This window comes from Setaria viridis, chromosome 3 (genome assembly GCF_005286985.2).
Source record: "Setaria viridis chromosome 3, Setaria_viridis_v4.0, whole genome shotgun sequence".
Classification (NCBI taxonomy): domain Eukaryota; kingdom Viridiplantae; phylum Streptophyta; class Magnoliopsida; order Poales; family Poaceae; genus Setaria; species Setaria viridis.
The window spans coordinates 44,119,388-44,141,375 of NC_048265.2; the positions used below are offsets into that span (position 1 = coordinate 44,119,388).

General features: G+C 47.0%; 2 protein-coding genes across 2 annotated transcripts; one reads left to right on the top strand and one right to left on the bottom strand.

Moving 5' to 3' along the window:
- The first annotated feature begins 13,659 nt into the window (after positions 1–13,659).
- Positions 13,660–17,239, top strand: LOC117850297 (uncharacterized). The gene is made up of 6 exons (XM_034732122.2): positions 13,660–13,853; positions 14,302–14,513; positions 14,786–14,895; positions 16,008–16,093; positions 16,535–16,645; positions 16,752–17,239. Exons 1-6 carry the CDS (start codon positions 13,744–13,746, stop codon positions 16,888–16,890), a joined length of 768 nt encoding a protein of 255 aa, XP_034588013.1. The 5' UTR covers positions 13,660–13,743; the 3' UTR covers positions 16,891–17,239.
- Positions 17,240–17,280: 41 nt separating this feature from the next.
- On the bottom strand, positions 17,281–20,821 carry LOC117850296 (syntaxin-132). The gene is made up of 13 exons (XM_034732121.2): positions 20,591–20,821; positions 19,690–19,806; positions 19,540–19,596; positions 19,290–19,338; positions 19,107–19,195; positions 18,909–18,982; positions 18,779–18,821; positions 18,460–18,520; positions 18,335–18,360; positions 18,170–18,247; positions 17,996–18,076; positions 17,848–17,913; positions 17,281–17,726 (listed from the first exon to the last, which is right to left on the bottom strand). The coding sequence occupies exons 1-13, from the start codon at positions 20,606–20,608 to the stop codon at positions 17,562–17,564; spliced, it is 924 nt and encodes a 307-aa protein (XP_034588012.1). The 5' UTR covers positions 20,609–20,821; the 3' UTR covers positions 17,281–17,561.
- Positions 20,822–21,988: the final 1,167 nt, after the last annotated feature.

Genomic DNA, 21,988 nt, shown 5'->3' on the forward strand with positions numbered 1-21,988 from the left:
TACCGAGAGAAATAGCAGAGGGAGATCGAGCTGCAGCTCTGCTTGCTGTGCTTGGCGAGAGAGAATGCGTTGCTGTGTTTTTTTTTTCTCGGAGCTTAATGGCAAAAGAAAAGGACACCGCGCAATGGGCCTCAGCGGGCTGCACTTTAAGTTTTGACCTTCACGCCAAACTACAGATCACACAATTCGCATGGCGCCCACGCCGGCCTTTGCCCGTGTCGGTCGCGCCCCGTCCGTACTGCCGCCCTCGGTCTGGCTCCACGCGCCGCCCGCCGCGCTCGCCCGCCCAGCCCTGCCCGTGCTCGCCGCCCGTGGCCTGCCGCTCCCACCGCGGCCTTGCCCCGCGCCGCCCTCGTCCCGGCCACCCACGAGTTTGCCGCGGCTGCGCGCCCCTCGCTCACTGCACCCTCGAGCCCGTCACGGCTGCTGTGCAACTCGCCGCCCCATGCCTCTCCCCGCGCTTCGCCCCCGAGCCGCTTACCATCGCACGCCTGCGCGCCGTCGCGCCCGCCGCCCAATCCTGCGCCCTTACTCTGCGCGACATGCCGTTGCGGCAGCCGCCACGCAGCTCGTCTCCCCCAACCGTAGCCTCACCCTGCACTGCAAGCCGTGCCGCCACCTGCAGGTCGGCGCACTTCACGGTGGTGGTGCGCGCTCGCGGTACGCGGTCGTGGCGCATGAGCTGCATAACAACATCGTGGACCACATGCATGCTGGACGGCGTCGCGGACGTGGCCGCGAACTCGTGCAGCGGCGTCGACGGCGGCGTGAGGCCATCGAATGGGTCGGTTGTCCGCGTCCGAGCCTCCAAGGACGGTGTGGCGATCGAACGGATGGACCAAGAGTACAACCTCCTGATTCCTGAATACTGCTTCTGATTCTGCTTCAGTTAGTGAGCTATGGCGGCGCGCGTCGGCGATACATGAGATGGGAGTATACATGGATACATGAGATCGACAAGACACACCGACGACGAACACACGCACAAGCTGCTGCTGCATGATGCTTATACTAAGAAGCTTGCTACTCCAGGCCTGCCTTGTAGTTGACACCGAACTCAGGAAGCCACTCGTCGCCCTGGATAAACCTCTGGACGGTGAAATTCGCCGCCTCCGCAGCATCCATGATGATGTGGAATCCCGGCCAGTTGACGCGCCCTTAGCTGTTGGCGCCATCCCCCTATTCTGGTAGAATATGGTGTCCGGGACAGGGACGCTGTCTCCCCACCTCTCCCAGCCGGCAGGATGGATGATTCCTTCGAGCAAGCAGTGCATGAATACACCGTGGGAATGATTCCTCCACGACCTCCCAAAGTAGATGGGCACCCCGGTGAGGTTGACGCCCGGCAGCGCCGCGACGGTGCTGTCCTGGAATACAAAACTGGAATGGTCGTTGGGCACGTCACGGCCCTGGGCCATGACGACGCACTGGCCGCCCGGCGCAAGAAGGCGGATCAGAAGATTGCACTGCTGAAAAACAGCAAAAGCGCAGGAAGGCGGATCAGAAGATTGCACTGCTGAAAAACAGCTTTTGCGTACCCAAAAATGAAATCCACTGTCCCCGAAATGTTACAATTGTGATAAAACTAGCAGTTGCAGTCTGCGTTGAGTGTGTCCTGCTAACCGTCAATCTCACACCTGTAGCAGATGGATCTATCCGATCACGAGGGCGACCGCCGGACCCGCATCCACCCCCACGGTATTCTTGATCGTCTGATGTCGGGCCATGAAACCACTTCCCTCGACATGCCTGCAAATAAACAAACAGAAATGGCAGCTCTCTCTGTCATGTCTAGGCAGCGACGAGTATCGCGTATCAAATCATCGTATAAGAAAATAAATTAATATGAAATCAAATTCACCCAAGATCAAATTTTTGCACAATAACATTGGAGCATGTGGTGGTAGGTACAGGCTCAAGCTTGGGCTGCTGCCCTCCTCCCCGGCAAGCGGCGCGCCCTGCCCCGAGCAGGGCGAGAGGTCGACCTCCACGTCGTCGGAGAGGGCCTTGGCTGCTGCGCGGGTACCCGCGCCGTGGACGGATTGGTATGGCGGTCCCGGAGAGCAGCCACGGCGGGCGTACACGCGCAGCGCCAACGGACGGCGTGGCTATGGCAACGGCGTGCGGTTGTCCGACGAGCGCCGGATGTGTATGCGCGAGAACGGACAGCCGGCGTTATCATTGGGGAGAAGGGCGAGGGAGAAAGGGATGGAGGGTCTTCAGAGTTTTTTTTATTCTCAGGAACTTTAGTTCCACTTTACTTGGGCTCGATGGTTTCTTAATTATCTTAGCAATTGCTAGGTAGATTTCCTATGAAGTAAATTTCTTAGTTACTCAAGGAATAATGCAGAACTATGGAATTTCTTAGTTACCAAAATCATCACCAGAACTATGGAATTATATATATGTGTGTGTAGTGCACGTCTTGGACACGACGATCGAATTGATGTAGTTGCAGACATATGCAAGAAGGCAAGAGTGATGAGCAGGACTTACGCAAGATTGCTGAGTTGAGCATGCCGTGACCGGTGTGCTTGGAGCGGTTTGAGCAACTTCAAAAGAACGTGTATTCTACCGCTAATACCTTGTTTAGGGAGAAAAATAGAAAAAAAAAGAACTCCAACAGCTCCCCTAAAATTTCCCCAATTTATTCACGACGCTAAAAAAGAGCTGGTCGCTGCGCATATTTTCGCGAACACCGTCCCCCCAGTCGGCCGATTCCCACGCGCGAGTAGCCTCTCCCGCGCACCTGAGCAGCCGGACCTTCCCGCGCGGCCCCTTCCTCGTGCGCAGTGGCGGCGGCGGGGCGAGGGGTGGTAGCGGCAGGGTGAGCGGCGGTAGTGCCGGCGGGGCGAGGGCGCCGGTGGGGCAAGTGGCGCCGTGTCGAGGTGGCTGAGCTGGAAGCCCGTGGCGGCCACCAGATCAGCAGATCTTCAACGTCTCCGGGCCAAGTATGTCACCTTCGAAGGCCTTGCACGCGCCTACACAAAAGTAACGAGAGATCTTGCCAAGAACAAGAAATAGTGATGTTCAGAGTTCAGCGATTCAGCAATGGATGTGGCTGTTTGATGTGCAGGCTGGAGGGTTCCTTGAGCCCGAGCTCGTCCACTACAACCCCAAGGACTTCGACTTCGGCAAGAAGAAGGCCTTCCCGTTCAGGACCAGGTACAGAGATAGAAATCCCTCACTGTCTGAATGTCAGACCAAGAAACTGTTACTAGTGATAGATGAGAGCTGGCTTGTGTTTTTGACTCTTGAGTGATTTTAATTTCCAGCACTTCTTCATGGCGGGGCGAGCAACGGCAGGGCGAGGGGCGGCAGATTTAGGCGCCACGGCCATCCACTCCTGTCCGGCAGGACCAAGTAAGGCGCGGCAGCGAGATGCTTCAACAGCGCGTGGTGCTCGTCGCAACCAGCAGTCTCCACAACAGCACTAACAAACCTTCTCAGACTCTCAATAGTAATGCTCTCATCAATATGGACATAATCATCGGTAGCATCAGCTGCTACTCCATAAGTTCACATTCGAAATGCTGCAGTGATCTTTTGCAGACTAGAAAGGCCAAGTATACTGGCAGCGTTTCTTTTCTGCACGAAATATTTATCGTGTTGTTCTATGGCATTCCATATTCATACAAATAGTGTATGCCTCATTCGACATCTATATGTCAAGAGTAACGAGACATATATATAATATAATTTTTTTTAAAATGGTCCAAATAAATCTATTGTTTACGTACCGTCATCTGAAATAACTATGTTCGTACGTAGGATCATCTGAAAAATAATCTTGATATAAACTCTGATGCTCTGCCTATCTGTCTCACTGAAGTACTCGATGCCCTAGGATAGAACCACGATGCTTTGTTTCATCATCGAACTCATCCGCATTCATGGCCACATGCATGACTAATAGAGAGGAAGAAATCATCATCGTCATCATCTGACGCGAATCCAGCACAAGTTGCATTGAAAGGCTTCATCAACTCGTAGCGAACCCGTTTTACCTATTAAATCATCGTTGTTATCATCTGACGACGAATCCAGCACAAGTTGCATTGAAAGGCTTCATCAACTCGTAGCGAACCCGTTTTACCTATCTCCAATTGAAGTTGGAGATCGCAGAAACTCCTAGGTACGAGCGGTGACAAAATCCTCATTATCGATAAAAATAAATAGATTGCAGCTATGAAATAGTGTTTTTTTTGTTGATCTACTTTATCTACTTGATCTTACTTTGATCGCAGGTGAAAGCAACTATTACTTTGATCGAAAAACCAAAACCAAAAACGAAAACGAAAATGGCCTGCTTTATCTACTTCCTTACTTTGATCGCAAGACTGCTTCCGACGCCTAAAAATTCCTCCGTGGTCACAGGGGCTGGCGGCGACGTGAGCTCTGGCGGCGTGAAAATCCCTTCGGCGAGATGCGTGAGGGGCAGGGGCTGGCATGCCAGGAGCTGGCGACATGCGTGGAAAAGCCCAATTATGCGTGAGGGGCAGGGGTGGGCATGCCAGGAGCTGGCCACATGCGTGGAAAATTCCTCCATGCAAGGGCTGGCACGCGTGAGGGCAGGTAAGCAGCCTAACTAATGACATCAATTATGATGATGTCGTCTGTTTTGAAATATTGTGGGTTAGTTATTAGCCATTTACTGTGGGTTGATATATTTTTTGGAGAAATTTTTTTTGGAAGAGCCTCCAATAAATAGTTTTGGCGAATACTAGTGAAGAATTTTTTGAGGTACTCTTGGAATTGCTCTTACGAGCGATGATGGTGCGCCCCATCCCATCCCCGATGAGCGTGATGTCGCTCCACGTGATGTGGACTACCTCATGGTATGATAGGTTCCAGAGCGAACATGGATGACATAGCGGCGAGCGGACGGTCCACCGGCAGCTAGGGGTGGCACGGCGGCCAACGCCTGGCTGATGGTGGCGGAGTGGTTCCTGCCGCCGTTGGACATGATGGCCACTACTAGAAAAATCACTTCTAGTACCGGTCCCTAACCCCCCCTCTAGTACCGGTTGTGCAACCGATACTAGCAATCCGGTAATAGAGGGGGTCCTTCCGCCCCCACCCCCCTGGCCCCGCTGCCACTCCTCCTCAACCCCCCGCCGCCGTCCCCTCCGCCAGCCCGCACCCCCGCCTCCGACACCCCGCCACCGGCCCGCCTGCTCGCTCCACCTCCACCCCTCCCCTCCCTCCCCTCCCCTCCGCCTCTGCCGCCGCTGCCCGCCTGCTCCTCCACCTCCACCCCCGCCAGCCCCCTCCCGCCCGCCCGCCTGCTCCTCCGCCTCCACCCTGCCGCCACCTCCGTTCCGTCTCCTATAGGGTATTACGCTACTCTAGCGACCCGAACCTATATAAATACGTGTCTTGTGTCCTCGCTTTTACTTTTGAGTTATAGGTCCGACGATTCCCCGCCAACCAATCTACTACCTTGGGTACCCCCTCGGTAGGTTGCCAGTATAAAACTTCAACATCTAGCGCGCTAGGTAGGGGTGATCGTCAATATCATCAGGCGAGCTTGAAGGACCTCATCTTCAAAATCAATCTACTCGACGAGAAACACATCAACGAGTTCCAATTTGAAGCAAATCGCCGAGTTGACGAACAACCAGGTCGTCGACCGCGTCCTATGCGGATGCAGGAACATCAGAAAGTTATGTGTTGACATTGGTGGAGACCGACAAGGCATTGATCTCATAAGCGGATCGAGGTACTTTGTTCCGAAGCAGAGTCAGAGTTTTCAGCCTAAGACCAAATTGGAAGTAGAGCAAGACAGCACCGTCAGAGGAAGGCAAATTGCTATGCGCGGGCAGCACGTGACGAAACCTCCAGCTTGCACGCAGATCGAGGCAGAGAGTATCCATCAAACTCTGATCCGAGTCCAAAGCGGAGACTACTCGGGACTTCGCTGATCCAAGGAAACAAGAGAAGCCGCGTAAGCATCGAGACGGGGCAAAGCAATAATCTGGGACCGGTCAAAATTTAGAAGTTCCTGCTGCACGCAAGTTCTACCATGAAATTTGAGTTTTTGCTACATGTACATGAGGGCTACCATGAAGCTTTAAGATTCTTCGCTCAACATACACAGAAGACATACACGAGCAATACTACACCAACGTCCAGTCATATCAACTCACCGACGACTACGTCAACTTCGCGAGGGTGCTCGGCGACCCGCCGGCGACTACCTCGACTAGAAAGCTAGTCGGAGCAGACTTCACACCATCGACTGCTTCGGCTACTCGTCTCGACTAGAAAACTAGTCGAGGGCGGATTCCACGTGACCAACAATTAGTCAGAATCGACTTCGAGTAGTCGGCTTCATCAACAACCATCGCGGCTTCATCAACGACTGTCACAGCTTCGTCGACAATCGTCTATGAATCAAGCTAAGTCACTTTTTTAAATTATTTTTCTCTAGCTTGTTTCAACATGATTGACCAATGCGCACAACACGCGCTCTATTCACCGGAGGGCAGCAAACTCTTGCGCATAACACGCGCTCTGCTCCGCCGGAGGGCAGCAAACTCTTGCGCACAATCGCACTCTCTTTTTGTCGCAATGACGACTACTTATTTTTGTCTTCTCTTAAGGTCACTAATCTTCTCGAGCAGAACACGCCTTAATTCGTGAAAGTCTCGGATCATCTGTCATGCCTAAATGCTAGCACACATACATGAGATAAAGATCTCAGCTGTGCAAATGGCAGTCCCCGTACGCGTACAAGAGACAAAGATCTCACCATGCAGTAGCTATGGCTAAACAGAGACTGAGAGCCTAAACGTAGTAGGATAACTACTCAGGAGAATTTTGACCAAAATAAGAGCATGGCACACAATATTTATATTGATCACTGTCAGTAGTTTCAATATTCTACAAATATACTACATAATGTATGCATCTTTTCTTTCAGGTCAAGCTTCGGCGATGACATTCCAGACGCTAAGCGTACTTTCAAAGGCATAGCTAGTTCCCAAACTCGGGGGCTAAGTGCCAATTACTACTTGGAATATCCGCAATAGCTCAGCTAGCTTCCAAGCTCGGGGGCTAAGCGCCAATAACTACTCGACGTGGCTTACACGGCTCACCTGGTGCATAAGCTCGGGGGTTGGACGTCCCACTTGCGTGAAGATTCAAGATCCTTGAATTGATTATTCAATCAGTCCAAGGCTTGGGGGCTGATAAGCTACACCCAACAATTGATTTTTTTCAAGACAAAGGAAGAAGATTCAAGATTTTATTGACCCTCAACCTGATTCTACGATTTAACCTAAGGCTCGGGAGCTACTCCATATGGAGTATGACTTTCGCCGCCCTCCATATATGACGATTACAGAATCAAGATGATCAAAGGCTTTGAGCCCACCATAACCTCATGGTAGCTTTGAGGAACTTTAATGATTCAGCCAGATAAAGTACTCGAAGAGCACCAAAACTACTCGGCGAGGATCTTAAAACTACTCAAAGACTGCTGCATTCGACTATGAAGCGCTCGGGGGCTTGTCGGGGATAGGTCCCCAGTACCCGCGAGGAAGGAAGAAGGTGAATTCCTACTAGGATTTTCCTGTAATCCTACTAGGACTCATATCATGTAATCCTACTAGGATTCCTCCTTGTAACTGACTAGTTATCCCACCCCTTGGAGTATATAAAGGAGGGCAGGGGTACCTAGATCAGCAGGCACAACATGAGGGCAAATCCTCATACCTCAACACCCAAGCGCAGGGTGCAATATACAACACCCCAAACAGGACGTAGCGTATTACGCTACTCTAGCGACCCGAACCTGTATAAATCCATATCTTGTGTCCTCGCTTTTACCTTCGAGTTCTAGGTCCGACGATTCCCTACCAACCAATCTACTACCTCGGGTACCCCCTCGGTAGGTTACCAGTATAAAACTCCGACATCTCCATCGCTGCCTCCGCCCATCCCCCTCCGTCTCTGCCCGCCCGCCCCGCCTCTGCCTCTGCCCTGCCACCATATGTCGCCCCTCCTCCACCTCTACCCCGCTGCCCCGCCCCTCCACCCGCCGTGCCCCTCCTGCGCCGTTGCCGCCACCCCGGCCCACCGCCGCCACCTCACCTTGCCCCGTCGCTGCTCCTCACCGCCGGTGAGGGGTGAGTGGAGGGGGGAGGGGAAGCAGTAGAGGAGGTTAAGATTGATAGAGGAGGATAAGGAGAGGGATACGGATAAGGTAGCAGTGCGCGGGGGGGGGACAGGCAGCGCGTGGGAAAAATCAAGTGTTTGCGGTGGGAAACCCTCTAGTACCGGTTGATGGCTTCACCCAGTACTAGAGGGCCTCCGCGGAATCCCAAACTTGAATTTGGTACTAATGTCCGGGTCCAAAAGTGACGGAGCCTCCTCCTCCTGCTCGGCTGTAGCATGGCCGCCTCCGCTCATCAGCAAGGCTGCGGTGAGCATGAGCGCAATCACTCCAATCCTGCCCGCTGGCACCATGCGCGCGCTGCACTACTCCACTCCGATCCTCTCAGCTCGCGCAATAGCTAGCTAGCTATCAGTGGTGGAGGGAGAGGGCGGGGGGGGGGGGGGCGCTGGCACCCCTGACGCGCTACTAATCTTCTAGACTCTGGTATAAATGTACATGTACGTATTAGCTGTTCAGCTCCTCGCCTCCTCCCATTCATTCCAAACGTTAATTGTTTTTAAGCCCAATAAGAAGCAACCCATTTAAGCCTATCTACTAGCTGCTCGCCTTCTCCCTTCATTATTGTTTGGAATACGAAGCATCAAGCGTGATGACTCTGTCCGTTTGACTGTTAGTCTTCGGTCTTCTCCTTCGCCAGTTCGTCGGACACCGCGGCCGCGCGATGCTGATACTGCCGGACTGGCCACTGGGAGACCGGACGCGAGAGTTGACGCTGTGCGCCACCGCGGCTACGCCGCCGCCGCTGTCCATATTAACACCACCGCAGGTAATCCATAATCACATGGCTATTAGTTCTACTTTGCTTTGTCCATTATCCTCCTACCTCAAATCCTGGCTCCGCCTCTACTTGCTATTACCTTTGCTTCCCTAGTTGGATGGACTTACGTGGTGACCGCCCGCCGTACATATAGACCCAATTGGGCCTGGCCACTGGCCAGCTGGAAGGATGACGATAGCAGGCAGCAAGAAGCAATAGCAATAGCACATCAGTTATTAATTAATTAGTTCCAGAGAAGCACGCCTTGTGGGTACATATATGATGAAAAATTAACCTTAATCACTGTTTTGCATTTTTGTTGTGGGTGCATTTGCACCCCCTAATCCTAATCCTAATGTAGCTTCGCCCCGCATGGAGACACGCAAAGGGAGCAAGGAAGCTACAGCCCTATACTAGCCTAGCCGGTTGTTGGATCCATGAGATAATGATCCCCGTCTTAGCTTGGATCGTATCGTTCAATCCGTTCCCATGCATCAAATGAGACACACATACATGTGCACATACAAGGAGGAGGAAGGTCGTGCAAGTACAAGGAGGAGGAAGGTCCTGCCATCCTGATTCCACCCACGTTGTTAACTATTAGGTATCCATCCATTTTATGTAAAGTTTATTTGTAAAAAAGCTTTAAATATTTGGGGAAAAGGAAATATATTTAATTTAAAGAAAAAGTTTAAAAAGTCTATTTTTTAAAAATGGTCTAAAAAGTCGGGATGTTACAAAGAGGCTTAACTTCGGCATCATCCCCAACTTTTCGTTTTCCGCTACATCGGCTCGAGGGAATCAACCTCGACGTCATCCTCGACTTTGCATCTTCTGCTATTTCGGCTTGAGGGGCTCAACATCGGCATCACCCTCGATTTTGCCTCCACTACATCCGTTTGAGGGGCTCACCCTCGGCATCACCATCTACCTTGCCATCACTACATTGCATCGAGGGGGTCTACCGTTAGCCTCGAAGTCATCACCGACTTCATGTACGATTCAACCTCGGCCACCACCACTACTTCTACTACATGCAAAACTTCTTTCACGAACACCAGCCAAGAGGGTTAGGGGTGTACTGGAGGACCAGTCCATCATAATTGTCCGGCGCTCGTGAGGGAAAGTTCGAAGATGTTGTAGCTACCATCGGCGACAACTACTTCGGCTACATCGGCTCTTGAAGCAAGGCCAGCCGATCGAGGTTTAGGAGTAAAGCCACATGCAGATCGAAGCTCATCGTTCAAGGCACTTGGAGGCATAGTATCTGGAGTTGGCACATGTAAACTCAAGAGCGTGCGTGCTCTTTTTTCCCGTTGGATTTTTGGGATGGAGTTTTTAGTGAGGCGCACACGGGTAGGTTGCGAAGGGAATTCTTTTGTGGCCGGAGTTTGAGTCGTCAACGAGTAACTATTAAGTCTTGTTGCGCCAGTCAAGATCGAATAGTTGAGGGGCTACCGTAGGGTGTGCCTTAGAAGGCTTAAGGCTAGGGACCCCCTTTTATAAAAGAGGCCCAAAATAGAGGGTCTAAGGGCTTGTTTGTGAGGCTTAGGGACTTAATTGTAAAGTTCATGGCTCGAAGGAGAGGACTTTTGGCAATTTGTTCATTTGGCTCATTTATTCACTTGGCTAGTTTTCTCCTTTTTCTCCTCCTCTCTATTATCTGTTCGGGATTTCCAATCCCAACATGCATGCTGTTGTTGCCTCTACAATTATATGCTGTTTCAGGAGTTTGGAAAGGCCGATGACTGCATCTACATATACATGGATCGTCGTTGATTGGCTAGAGTGCGGTTCAAGCCCAATGCAGCAGCATAGCATAGATCTCTCCTACCACTTGGCTGGTGCAACACGATACTGATCAGCTAATGGTGTGAAGGACGACATGGAGGAGAGGTATGATGGTGATGAACCGAGAATATAAGATTAAATTAAATGATATAGTATCACCTTGTCGTATGTTTGTTCACGCTATTTCCCAACAAGATTTATGCTTATTTTTCATGCGCCGTTAAATTTTTTGTGGTGATCTGCAAATGGTTGAGAAGTACTCCAACCGATGCTTGGACGAGATCCCGAGCACTTGGCCGGGTTCTGGATAGAAAAGACAGACAGAGAGAGTCACCCGGTGCTGCCTAACCTTGTGACCCGGTCCGACTTTAGATGAAAACCACACTATCGGCCGGCACTAGCAGCAAAGGCGATCATGTGAGTTGGTTCGAAAACAAAAGGTTGATATTGAGGTCGTGGACGAAAGGTCCTGGACGTGAACAGCCTTTTGTTTTCGAACCAACAGCCTTTTGTTTTCGAACCAACCTCACATGATCGCCTTTGCGGATAGTGCGGGTGGAGCCCCCACCTGATACTAAAGGCCTTCTATCTGCCGGTCGAGCGTCTCCTTTTGCTATCTTAATTATTTCCCATCCGTCCGTCCCCCCCACTACTATCTCTCTCTATCTCCCCTTCCTTCCGCTAGCTAGATCTCCTCCACTACCTCCCCTCCCCTCCCCCTCCACTAGCCCCTCACAGGCGTAATGAGGAGCAACAGCGGTGAGGCGGGCGGCGGTAGCGGCGGCGGCGGGCGGGCGGGGCTGGCGGGAGCGGCGGCGGGCGGAGGAGGGCGAGGGGAGGGGGGCGGGCGGGCGAAGGAAGGAGGAGGGCGGCGAGCAAGCGGAGGCAGGGACGGGCGGCGGGAGGGCGGAGACGGGAGCGGTGGTGGGTGGGCGGAGGAGGGTGATGGAGCCGGGGGGGGAGAGGAGGGCGGTGTTGAGGCTTCCCTTTAGTACCGAACTACCAGTACTGGTTACGAATTCGTTACTCGACCGGTACTAATGACGTTTTTGCTAGTAGTGGTCGATGACCGAGCAGCCCAGCGTGCATGCAAATAGAACCGTGGGGAGCGATAATAGGAGGATGGTTCGATGTACACGCTGCAGGTACCGAACCGCCTGGGCTGCTTGGCCATGTCATGTATGGTGGGCTGCATATTTCTTATTATTTGAGTATTAATACACGGTATATACCAGGTAGACCTAATGTTCTGTTAAAAAATAATGGTAAATACCTTTGAATTGAACTGTGTCCGCTCCTGAGTAGAGGCTCCAAGCTTCCACAAAGTTAGTATTATTACCATCCTCCAAAGTGACATGGACTTGCTCGCATTCAGATTTTTTATATTCCAATCCATATCGATAACCCAGAGAATTTACCAGTACTGCATATAAGAATCCTGAGCTGGATACATTCATTTGGCTGTTTTGCAGCTTTAACCTATAGCTTAAAGCTGCTAAAAGAAAAAAAAAACAGTTTAACCTGCAGTGTGATGCAGCTCGTAACAACATGTTACATGTACTTTCTTAAGCTTTGACTAGGATATATTCTCATATTCACTTTCTTTTTCTGTGCCTGAAATGATGAACTTCGCTCATCTTAAATTCTGAATAACTGAATCCACTGGTTGTTCTATCTGCATGGCCCGAATTGGCTCATCTGAATACTGCCTGTTATCAAATCACTTGATGTCGAATCGAATGAAATTCTTTGGGGACATGGAGCATATGAAATTGCACCTTTTCAGTTTCTTTGAGAGCTCAAGAACTGGAGTACAATAGAGGGCGTGCCCATATAGAGTGAAGCAATACAAAGGTTACCACTTCTTAGCTTACAGGCAAGTCCTATGTCTTGGCTCAATCAGCGTACGTCGATGGGTGTGGTGACTTCCATGGGCTTGTATGGTTCTTTCATAATCAGATCTAATCTTCCAGTGTTCTGACGATATAGTTTAATAATCACCATAATTTTGTTATACATTAATTTGAATAGAAGTTTTATAACTTAGTATAGAACGTAAAACTACATTAAATTGTAATAAAAAAATACAGCTCATGTAATTTTATTCGTTGCAAGGCCTCATTCTAATTTTGCACAGGGCCCTTGAAATTCGTACATCCCTGAGCGTCTTCACGGTGGCATGTTGCCCGCATGGTCCTCGTCCTCGCCGCATGCAGCTAGCTCCATTGAGCCATGGCGATTGAGAGCAAGGAAAAACGGCACACCTGACACCACAAATTATATAGAACATAGGGGCAATTAAGTCCTTACCCCCACCCACATGTTTTCCGAATATATTTGCTGATTTCTTTTTTCATATAATAATTAACAAAATTACCTAACAGAAGTTCAAGGGGATTTCAATGGCAATTTATAGTTAGGGAGTTTTTTTTATAATGGAGAATTGGCCTATGTTCATGCAGTACAAATGCTTTCCCCAGCTATTCAGGGTTCCCCAAACTCCTAACTTTGACACTATGCAAAAAGAAGATTTCCATCACATTAAACTTGCGGTACATGCATGGAGTACTAAATGTAGACGAAATCAAAAGCTAATTGCACAGTTTTGTTGTACTTTGCGAGACGAATCTTTTGAGCATAATTAATCAATATTTGATAATAATTCATAAATACAAACGAAACGTTACAGTGTGCTACAGTGTTAGCACAGTGATTTTGACACCCAAAATCAAGCAACTAAACAAGCCTCAAACGAGCACGAGCCAGGACTCAGGAGACACGGACGACGATGCCGCACTCACTGCAACCGCGCCCCACTGCCAGTGGGCCCACCCATACAAGAAACACACGTGCGTACAAGGCTTGTCTTCCGACCCCACCGGTCTGTCTCACCGAGTCTCTCCCCTAGTCGGCTAGTCCCCTTCCTCCCCCTGCCCACCCGCGCCGCCCCGCCCCGCTGCCGCCGCCGCTCACTAGGGTTTAGGGTTCTCCCCGCCGCCAGCCGCCGCCCGCGATGGAGGCGCTCCGGGAGGCGGAGGCGGAGCTCACGGTGTACGTGCACCCCTCCAACGCCGCCGACGTCCACCGCGCCGTCCGCCGCCAGCTCAGCGCGCTCCTCTTCTCGTGCGTGCCCCCCTCTCTCCCTCCCCCTCCCTCACCCTCCGGTTCTTGCGGGAGCTCATTCTCTTGCTCCGGCACGTCCACCTAAGCCAGGACCCCGCTCTTTCGCAGCGTAGCAATGCCAATCCGCGTCGATTTTTTTTTGGTTGGTTGATGGGGGGGGGGGGGGGGGGGGGGGGGGGTACTAGCCTCCGTCGCTTGGGATGCTTACGAGCTTAAGCCCGGGGCAAATCGATAGGCGCCGCTACGATGCTAGATTACGCTATTGTCATGTCCGCGTATCCGTTCTGTAAGCGTAACAAGTTCGGAGGGAGATTACCATGAACTGCAGGGCCTGTCATCCACGGACCGTGCTTCTCTGTGCTTTCTTGCAATTTTTATTTTTCCCTTTCTGGGGTGGCAAGTCTCGGTATTCTGTGATCGATTTTGGATCATCCTCGTTACAACACAGGTACGAAGAGCGATTTGATGGCGTGTTGCTGGCTCATGAAACTCAATTAGTCGAGGTCGAGGAGTGTGAGGTGGAAGATGAAACTGTAGTCGAGGGTAAGAAGAAAACCAATATCGTAAAAGCCAAAATCCTGAATGGCTTGGTACCGTACTTCGGCCTCCGCGTGCATGCGAACCTGCTGCTCTTCTCTCCCCAGCCAGACATGATCCTGGGTAAGTTGGTTTATTTTGGGCACGCTTGGCTGTAAAAGTTCTTTTGTCGACCTGCCCAACTGCATTTTGCATCAGCTCATACCAGTAGCCAGAAATGTTGCTCTTGAGGATACCACATCATTTATAACTTTCTATCCTTATTTTAACATAGCTTATCAGTGCTTTTGCTAGCGGCTGATCTGCTTTCATATCTTGTGTGATGAAAATATAAATTAGCCTGGTACAAGTTTGAAAATGCTTACCTCTGATGTTTAATTGTTTGCTAACTTCAGAAGGGAAGGTTGAAATGCTCGGGAAGGAGTCAATTCATGCCATTGTGTTGGGGGTTTTCTCAGTGGCCATTATGTCTGACGATATTCATGAAAAGTTCAAATTCAAAAGGGTAAGATCAATTGTTCTCTTGATATGATGAAAACAAAAAACGCAATTTTGCCGTGATGGTTTCAAACTCCATTTTGTTCTGTTTCAACTTTATAGGTGAAGCTCTTTTAGTTTCAGTAATTTATTGTTGACAGTATCCGTGCCCTTTTTTATGCCTCATAAATTGTGTTCGATGAAACAAATGTCCATAAAAGTGGGAACAGAACTTGGAATTGTTTGTTATCATAAGACAGCAGCAACTCTGTTTATTCTTAATTTATTTTCTATTTCTAAATGTTAGCATTTGCTTGCATTCATTCATTGATACCTATTGCAAATATGTATTAGACTATGACGGCTATAGTTTGCATATTTGTCGTAGCTAGGCTTGTGACTTTGAGTGTTTTATTTATACAGTAGAGCTTTGAAGGTTTTGATGACTATATTAGGATCAGCCTTACTCTGTTCTGAAAAACTATGCTTGTGATCAGCTTGGATCACAATGGTTTCAGTAATTTATTGTTGATGTATCCATGTCCTCCTTTCTGCGCCTCATCATTTGTATCCAGTGAAACGATTATCGATGGAAATAGGAACAAAACATGGAATGCATGTTACCACAAGGTGTCAGCGACTTTGATTGTTCTTAATTTGTTTAACGCTTCCATATGTAAGCATTTGCTTGCATTTGTTCATTGACATCTATTGTAAATATGTATTAGACTATGATGCATTTGCTTGCATTTGTTGTAGCTGGACACTCTTGACTTCTGTCTGATTCTTTTTATGCAGTTTTAGAAGTTTTAATGACAACATTAGGACCGCTTTACTCTGTTATAAAAAAAATGCCCAATTCTGGAAAGAATTTGAAGCTAATTGATGGTGTTTTACAACTATCAAAAGTCAAAAGATTCTTCTGAACGTGCAATCCGAGTGAAGCTTGAATTTTTTTTATAAAAAACTTTCCTATACCTGTGTGTGCACAAATCCTTTGTACTTTTACATGTTTGTGATGTTCTTCAGACTATTGTGCGGATCTTCTTATACTCTGCATAACTGTTAATTTTCATCAAACCTAATCGGTCTCTTAAAAATTAGCCTAATTTTTTTAATATATTTTTAACTTCTGCACAGAGAGGTGATGGCGGAAGATTTGTCAGTCGCTCGGATAGAGAGCACATGATTAAAAAAGGAACAATGATAAGGTTTTCTGTCAAAAGGTATGGGCTGATCTTGTTCCTGTTTTGTCAGTCTAACATTGTTTTTATCAACCTTTATTTTATATAGATATAGATTTGAAACACATCATTTTTTTAGTTGTCAAATAACTGTAATTTTCTACATTTTGTATTTTTCGCCCCATGTTAGTTGGTTGTTTGCACCATATATATGTTGCTCTTGTTACAACAGCACAGGATAACATGCCAGGTACAAGATGGTAGCTTGTAGCTTTCTGAATTATCATGGTTCAGGAATCTAGCAAGATATTTTGCTCATTACATCATATACTTGAGATGCGCTTGAGTTCATACTTGCAATGTGTATATGAGAAGTGAAGGACATCATAGTTGCTGAAATGATTGGAATCGGTTCGTGGATGCTCCACATTCTGAGATTAAATTAAATTAATTAATTATGTTTCTTCTGATGTTCAATCACAGTGTGGATACAGAAATGAATTGTCATATTACTGGATCTTTGATCCCACCCCAGACTGGATCCATGCGTTGGCTGTCAGTACATGATGCTGAATATGCTTCACAAATCAACAGGTCTGGATATACACTCGCATGTTTTCATGATGCTATTAAAACTTTATTTTAAACCATTTAGCCTGTTCAAGCTTTGTGATAATAAGTGTGCTGCTCAAATCTTCAGTGGTAAAAGGAAGTCAAGGGATATCAGCATCAAAATTGAGCAGAATGAACAAGAACACAGAATACTCCAGAATGAAAATAGCATGGTAAAATCTGAACGGCCACACAAGTCCCGAAAGAGGAGCATTGAGGACCGATAATTCATTGAGGTTGTGAAGAATTTTGTTTGAATACAAGAATGTTGCTGAATAGTTGAGAAAACTAAGCAAAGGGTGATGAAGGCCAAGCACTTGTATGTGGAAGTAATGTTTTTCTTCAATGATTCTGCTGTCTTTTAATGCTTTTTTGGGGAGAAGATGCATCTCCAGTTCAAGGAGTGGTGCTTAGCCTATTCAGAACATGCTTCCCCAGTTGCTTTAGAGAAGTGTACGATGATGTAAAACAAATGATGATTGCATTTGTAAGAGATCCACTTTGCCCACCAAACAGTTACTGATCTCATCGAAGAAACTAATGTTTAATGGCAAACGAGGCTGCTTTTTTGTGGTATTTTTATTTGTATACAACTCCTTTTTTTCAAGACAAAATACTGTCATCAAGGCAACTCAAGTTGCACATGACTTTAAGAAAAACTTATTCCATAATCAAGCTGGGTGTTGTCTGTATTTGAAGTAAGCATAATTGAATGATTTGCCCACCCAATATATCCAATTTGAACCAAACAAAATCTGGAGTTCATACCCCAAGTTTCTAAGATGATGTACAGGACGCTCTTGCACCTTCTCACATATGCACAGCTAGAACACGAATGCTAAGAGTAACACCACCAACAAAATCAACATGATAATTATGCTTCTTGGATGCTGCTTATCTACTTCCCCCATGACCACGGTTTTAGGGAGAGGATGATGACAAGTACGATTATCAGGAGGATGATTATCGCTATGCAGGTCCATTTTCGTGTGTTCTTCTGCAGCTTCTTCGCTTTCTGGAGGAGGTTTGTTCCAGTCTGAATATGTTCAGCTGCACCTGTGACCTGAGCAGAGACATCATAAGTGAGAACAACCTGAATCTTGCAATAAGTATGGTACTGATAATTTCTTGCTGCACGTTCTCGAAAATAATAATATATCTGTGCCAAGCACCCATCACCATACCTGTGTCTCAATGTTGTCCAGCATCTCTCCTTGAGCTTCGACCAAGACAGCCAAGTCGAGGAAAATCTGCATTAAGAGCATTTTAATATGTCTGGTAAAAGTAGGAAGTCCTTGAAAGCTTAATGTTGAGAGATTGGCCATTCATTACCTGATGCAGATCAAGAAGCTTCTTCTCGATCTCTTTCACTGTATCATGTCGCTCCTGGATCTCCTGCAGTGTGTCCAGCACCTGCAAAAGCGAGAAATTTAGGTAAGACAATTTAGCTTTGTCAGCATCCAGGCTGCAATCTTTTTCAGTTACATAGATCAAAAGAATCAGTACCCGTCCCCGCCCTTGCTCCTGAATTGCTCTCTGAAAGATTTGCTCGCCATCGCCTGTTTCTATCAGCTTGTCAATTGTCTGAAATTTAACTCCATGTTAGAAACAATGCTGATGCAGATTTCGAAAACTGATAACTTGAAGTATAGGATTTATGAATTTTCTTACCTCTTCATCAGCACGCTCGCCAGTCACTGTTGATTTAGATGTTTGCACAACGAATGAATGAAATAATTCAGGCTAAAATGTAACTGTGAACAGCTGAACTGTGTTGAGAGTTTGAGAAAACATACCAGTGAAAACACGGCGCTCCACTACACCACGGTATTCCTTCTGGATTTCTTCTCTTAATGTCTGGACATATATCTCATATTAAATTCACATTCCCAATTACAAACAGATAGTTATAACCTTTAAGTAGCATAAACTGCCATTTTCAACTCCTTTTCAAGCTTCATAAGACTAAATGGTCTACAGCAAGAAAATGACTGAGCGCACAATTCTACTGTATTTTTAGCAACATTTTTAGTTAAGATTTAAGAAGCACATAAAAAACAAGTTCAGCATGTAGATTGTGCAGAAGACATAGAATTCAAAGTTAAAAGGATGTACCTGAAACTCCAATATACGTTCTCTCAACCTCTTTGTCAACGCACTGTGACAAGATTATGAAGCAATCGATCATATCAAGAATACCTCAAGAGGGCAAGGAACAAGCAAGAGAATGATCACGGGGCCTTACACAGTTGTTGTCGTCCGGGATCGGTCCACACCTGAGCCCTTGCCAAATCCTGGCTTTTGTCTGTTTGCAGCATTCTGGAGAAAGGAAATGAGCGCAAGATAACATGGATGGTGAAATCTATTAGCAAACATAAATAATTATCTGTGTAAGTTCGCATAAATTTGTAGAAAAGAAGTGTCAGGAAGGGTGCAAACTAACATCTTTGTTCAGTTCCTCTACTTTTGATTTTGCCAGCCGTGCAACCTTTGTCACTTCATTGACATCCTTCTCCATGCGCTTTTTTACCTCTACATTGCAAAGAAACCAAATACGCATTACTGATGTCATATTGGGGGGAAATAAAATGCTAATTGCAGAAAAGAACTGATATCCATGTGGTACCTTTCATCGCAGATGCCTTCGTGACAACTTTTGACTCCTCATTTGAGTTCTGCATAAAATTGGACCTTTTTAGATGAAGGCTAATATTGTTCGGTCAACAAGTGTGCAAACAACTTCTCAAACACATATACAAGATAGATCCTGAAGTACTGCTGTGATATGATATCCCCAGCTCATAACAGGAAGTGATATACTTGAATTCAAATGTATTTAGTGAAAAAAAAAACTCCAATATGGTGGTGGTAGTCACCTGAAGGTCCTTCAGTAACTTTGTCAACGTGCTGAGCAGATTTTCGATATCCTTGACCTGTATGTTATGATAGCACAAAGTATTAAGTTGTTGACCACTTCAGATGTTAGTAGCAGACATATCAACTCTTCCAAAAAGAAACATACGGACCTGTTCAAAAAAGCCCTCGAAACCAGGCTGCGCAGAACTTGTCAAGTCACCCTGCAGCCCGAGCTCGATGTCGACATTTCCAGGGGCCAGCTCCCTTTTGCCAAGCTCAAACGAGTCCTGTCAATTTGAGATAAAAAAAAATGAGATTGCAGAATACGCATCTAGTTTTCACAAAATCGCGGAGATAGAAGCCTCCTATACACGAAGTCAAATATGGACTCTGAATTAACACAAGCTTGGACTAGAAAAGTACTCCAGTGCCATTTTTCATATAAAAATATTGGAATTTTCAAACCATGATATTCTGTCAAGGGAAACAGAATGATCATGCCAAAGCTGGAACTGCCGCACGAACAGAGCATGCTCTGAACAATTCCAGATTACCACTGACAGCTACACGATGAAGCAATAGCATCAACTGGCACCGAATTTTTATCGAGAGAAAAAAAAGGATTATAATTCCAACTGAGCACGTTCTCAGCGTATCAGATTTTCCATAAATAACAACACGGGTAAGAACACCGGGTAAAGATCATCTGCTCCTGCCGAAGTTCACCAAGAACAAAAAAATGGCAACATCTCGAAATTTCCTTAAAGAGCAACACGAGCAAGAACATCAGGAACAAGATCATTGATGCTCATGCCAAAGCTCATGAACAATTAAAAAAGATAAATTAATTAACTGGGACACATGAACTGATCAAGGCCGATCCAGTCGTAAAACCACAACCGGAGCAACACGAGCCTCTGAAGAGTGAAAACCCTGACCGCCACGACTCCTCGCAGCAACCGCAACCCACGAACCCATTCTTTTTTGCGGCAAGGACATCCCACGAGCACAACACAACCAAGCGACGCGTGCAAGGACAGGGAAAGGCAAGAGGCGTTGGGAAATTCGCACCGTGAGAAGGTTCCGCATCGTGGCCACCGGCCGGCGGTGCGAGAGCGCGCGGGATCGGCGCCGGAAAACCGAGAAATTCTTCGCAGGCGCGCGTCGGGCGCGCTCCCGGCGGGCGGAACGGGGCGGGGAACAGAGGATTCAGTCGCGGATTCGTGGGTGGAGAGGAAGGAAGGGAAGGAGGCGAGGAACGGAGAGGCGCGTCAGAGGAGGTTTATTGACTGCAAAGCAGCCAGCATTCGGCAGCGGTCTCGTGGAAGACTTTCTAGAGGGTTTTTTTCCCCCTTTCCTTACGTGTGTGGGGTATGCTGAGAGTGATGTGTCTAGTTTAGCGAGAACGGAGTAGCACAATAAAACAAAATCGAACACTACTTTTTGTTTGCATCGAAAGGTCTCTAAATGTTCAACTTTTTAATATAACTAAAACATAGTATTAGTTACTCACTAGTTCTAAATTGTAGGTTGTTTTAACTTTTCTAAGTTTAGATAAGTCAAAACGACATACAATTTAGAATGGATGGAATATTTTATATTATTTTTACTTATCTGTACTACATACGGTTATATCTTTTGTACAAGCCTGCAAGCCATTTCTTTCCTTTCCCTCTTTCTCCTGAGCCTAGGATAAGGCTGGCTCCCTCTATATAAAATCATAGTCATTTAGTTTTATCGACTTTCTTTTGAAAAATAAAGCTTTGCATATATGATTTAAGTATTTAGGAGTGTTTATGTTTCAACCTTTTTTGTCCTCATTCATAATTAGCTCATCACTCACCTACATGTACTCGATCACTAGTCACTAATAATCTTTTTGGTACCAGACTTTTTAGTTATTGTTTGCACACCTAACAAGCTTTATAAGTTAAATTCGGGAGTAGCATTTCAGAGATGAGATGAGGCACGAAATAAAACCACATATACCCAATTTGTGTAACCATAACATTATTGTTTTGGAAAAAGAAACATAACACTATTGCGTCTTAGTAGATGAGATGAAAGAAACAAGAGAAGAGGCATGGTTCATCATTGCATTACGTTCCGCTCTTAGCCAGGAGTCCATTTAGCACATGCAAGGAGCCGGGAGAAAATTTCCAATGCAGGAAATTTTCTTAGCCACGAAGGAAGCACATCGATTTGGAAATAAAAATAAACAGCCGGAAGGGCTAACAACTACCATTCTCTCCCTCCTGCGATGTGTCAGTGTCACAGAGGTAGTTAGGGTCAAATTGTTAGAATAATCAGAATTTCTACGTACTCCTGTCACATGACTTTCCTTTGTTTATCTGCTGTTCCATCAATTAATTAGCATATTTGGTTTATGAAACTGAAGGTATCATTTTTGCCAAATAAATTTTATAGATATGGTGCTATGTTTGCAATTCTGCAGTAATTTTCCAATTA

Coding starts and splice junctions, on each gene's coding strand:
- LOC117850297 (XM_034732122.2), top strand. CDS start 13,744: ATGGAGGCGCTCCGGGAGGCGGAGGCGGAGCTCACGGTGTACGTGCAC. Junction 14,896..16,007: donor AAAAGTTCAAATTCAAAAGG/GTAAGATCAATT, acceptor ACTTCTGCACAG/AGAGGTGATGGCGGAAGATT. Junction 16,646..16,751: donor TATGCTTCACAAATCAACAG/GTCTGGATATAC, acceptor TCAAATCTTCAG/TGGTAAAAGGAAGTCAAGGG.
- LOC117850296 (XM_034732121.2), bottom strand. Junction 19,597..19,689: donor TCGAGGGCTTTTTTGAACAG/GTCCGTATGTTT, acceptor CATAACATACAG/GTCAAGGATATCGAAAATCT. Junction 17,727..17,847: donor TGGACAACATTGAGACACAG/GTATGGTGATGG, acceptor GTCTCTGCTCAG/GTCACAGGTGCAGCTGAACA.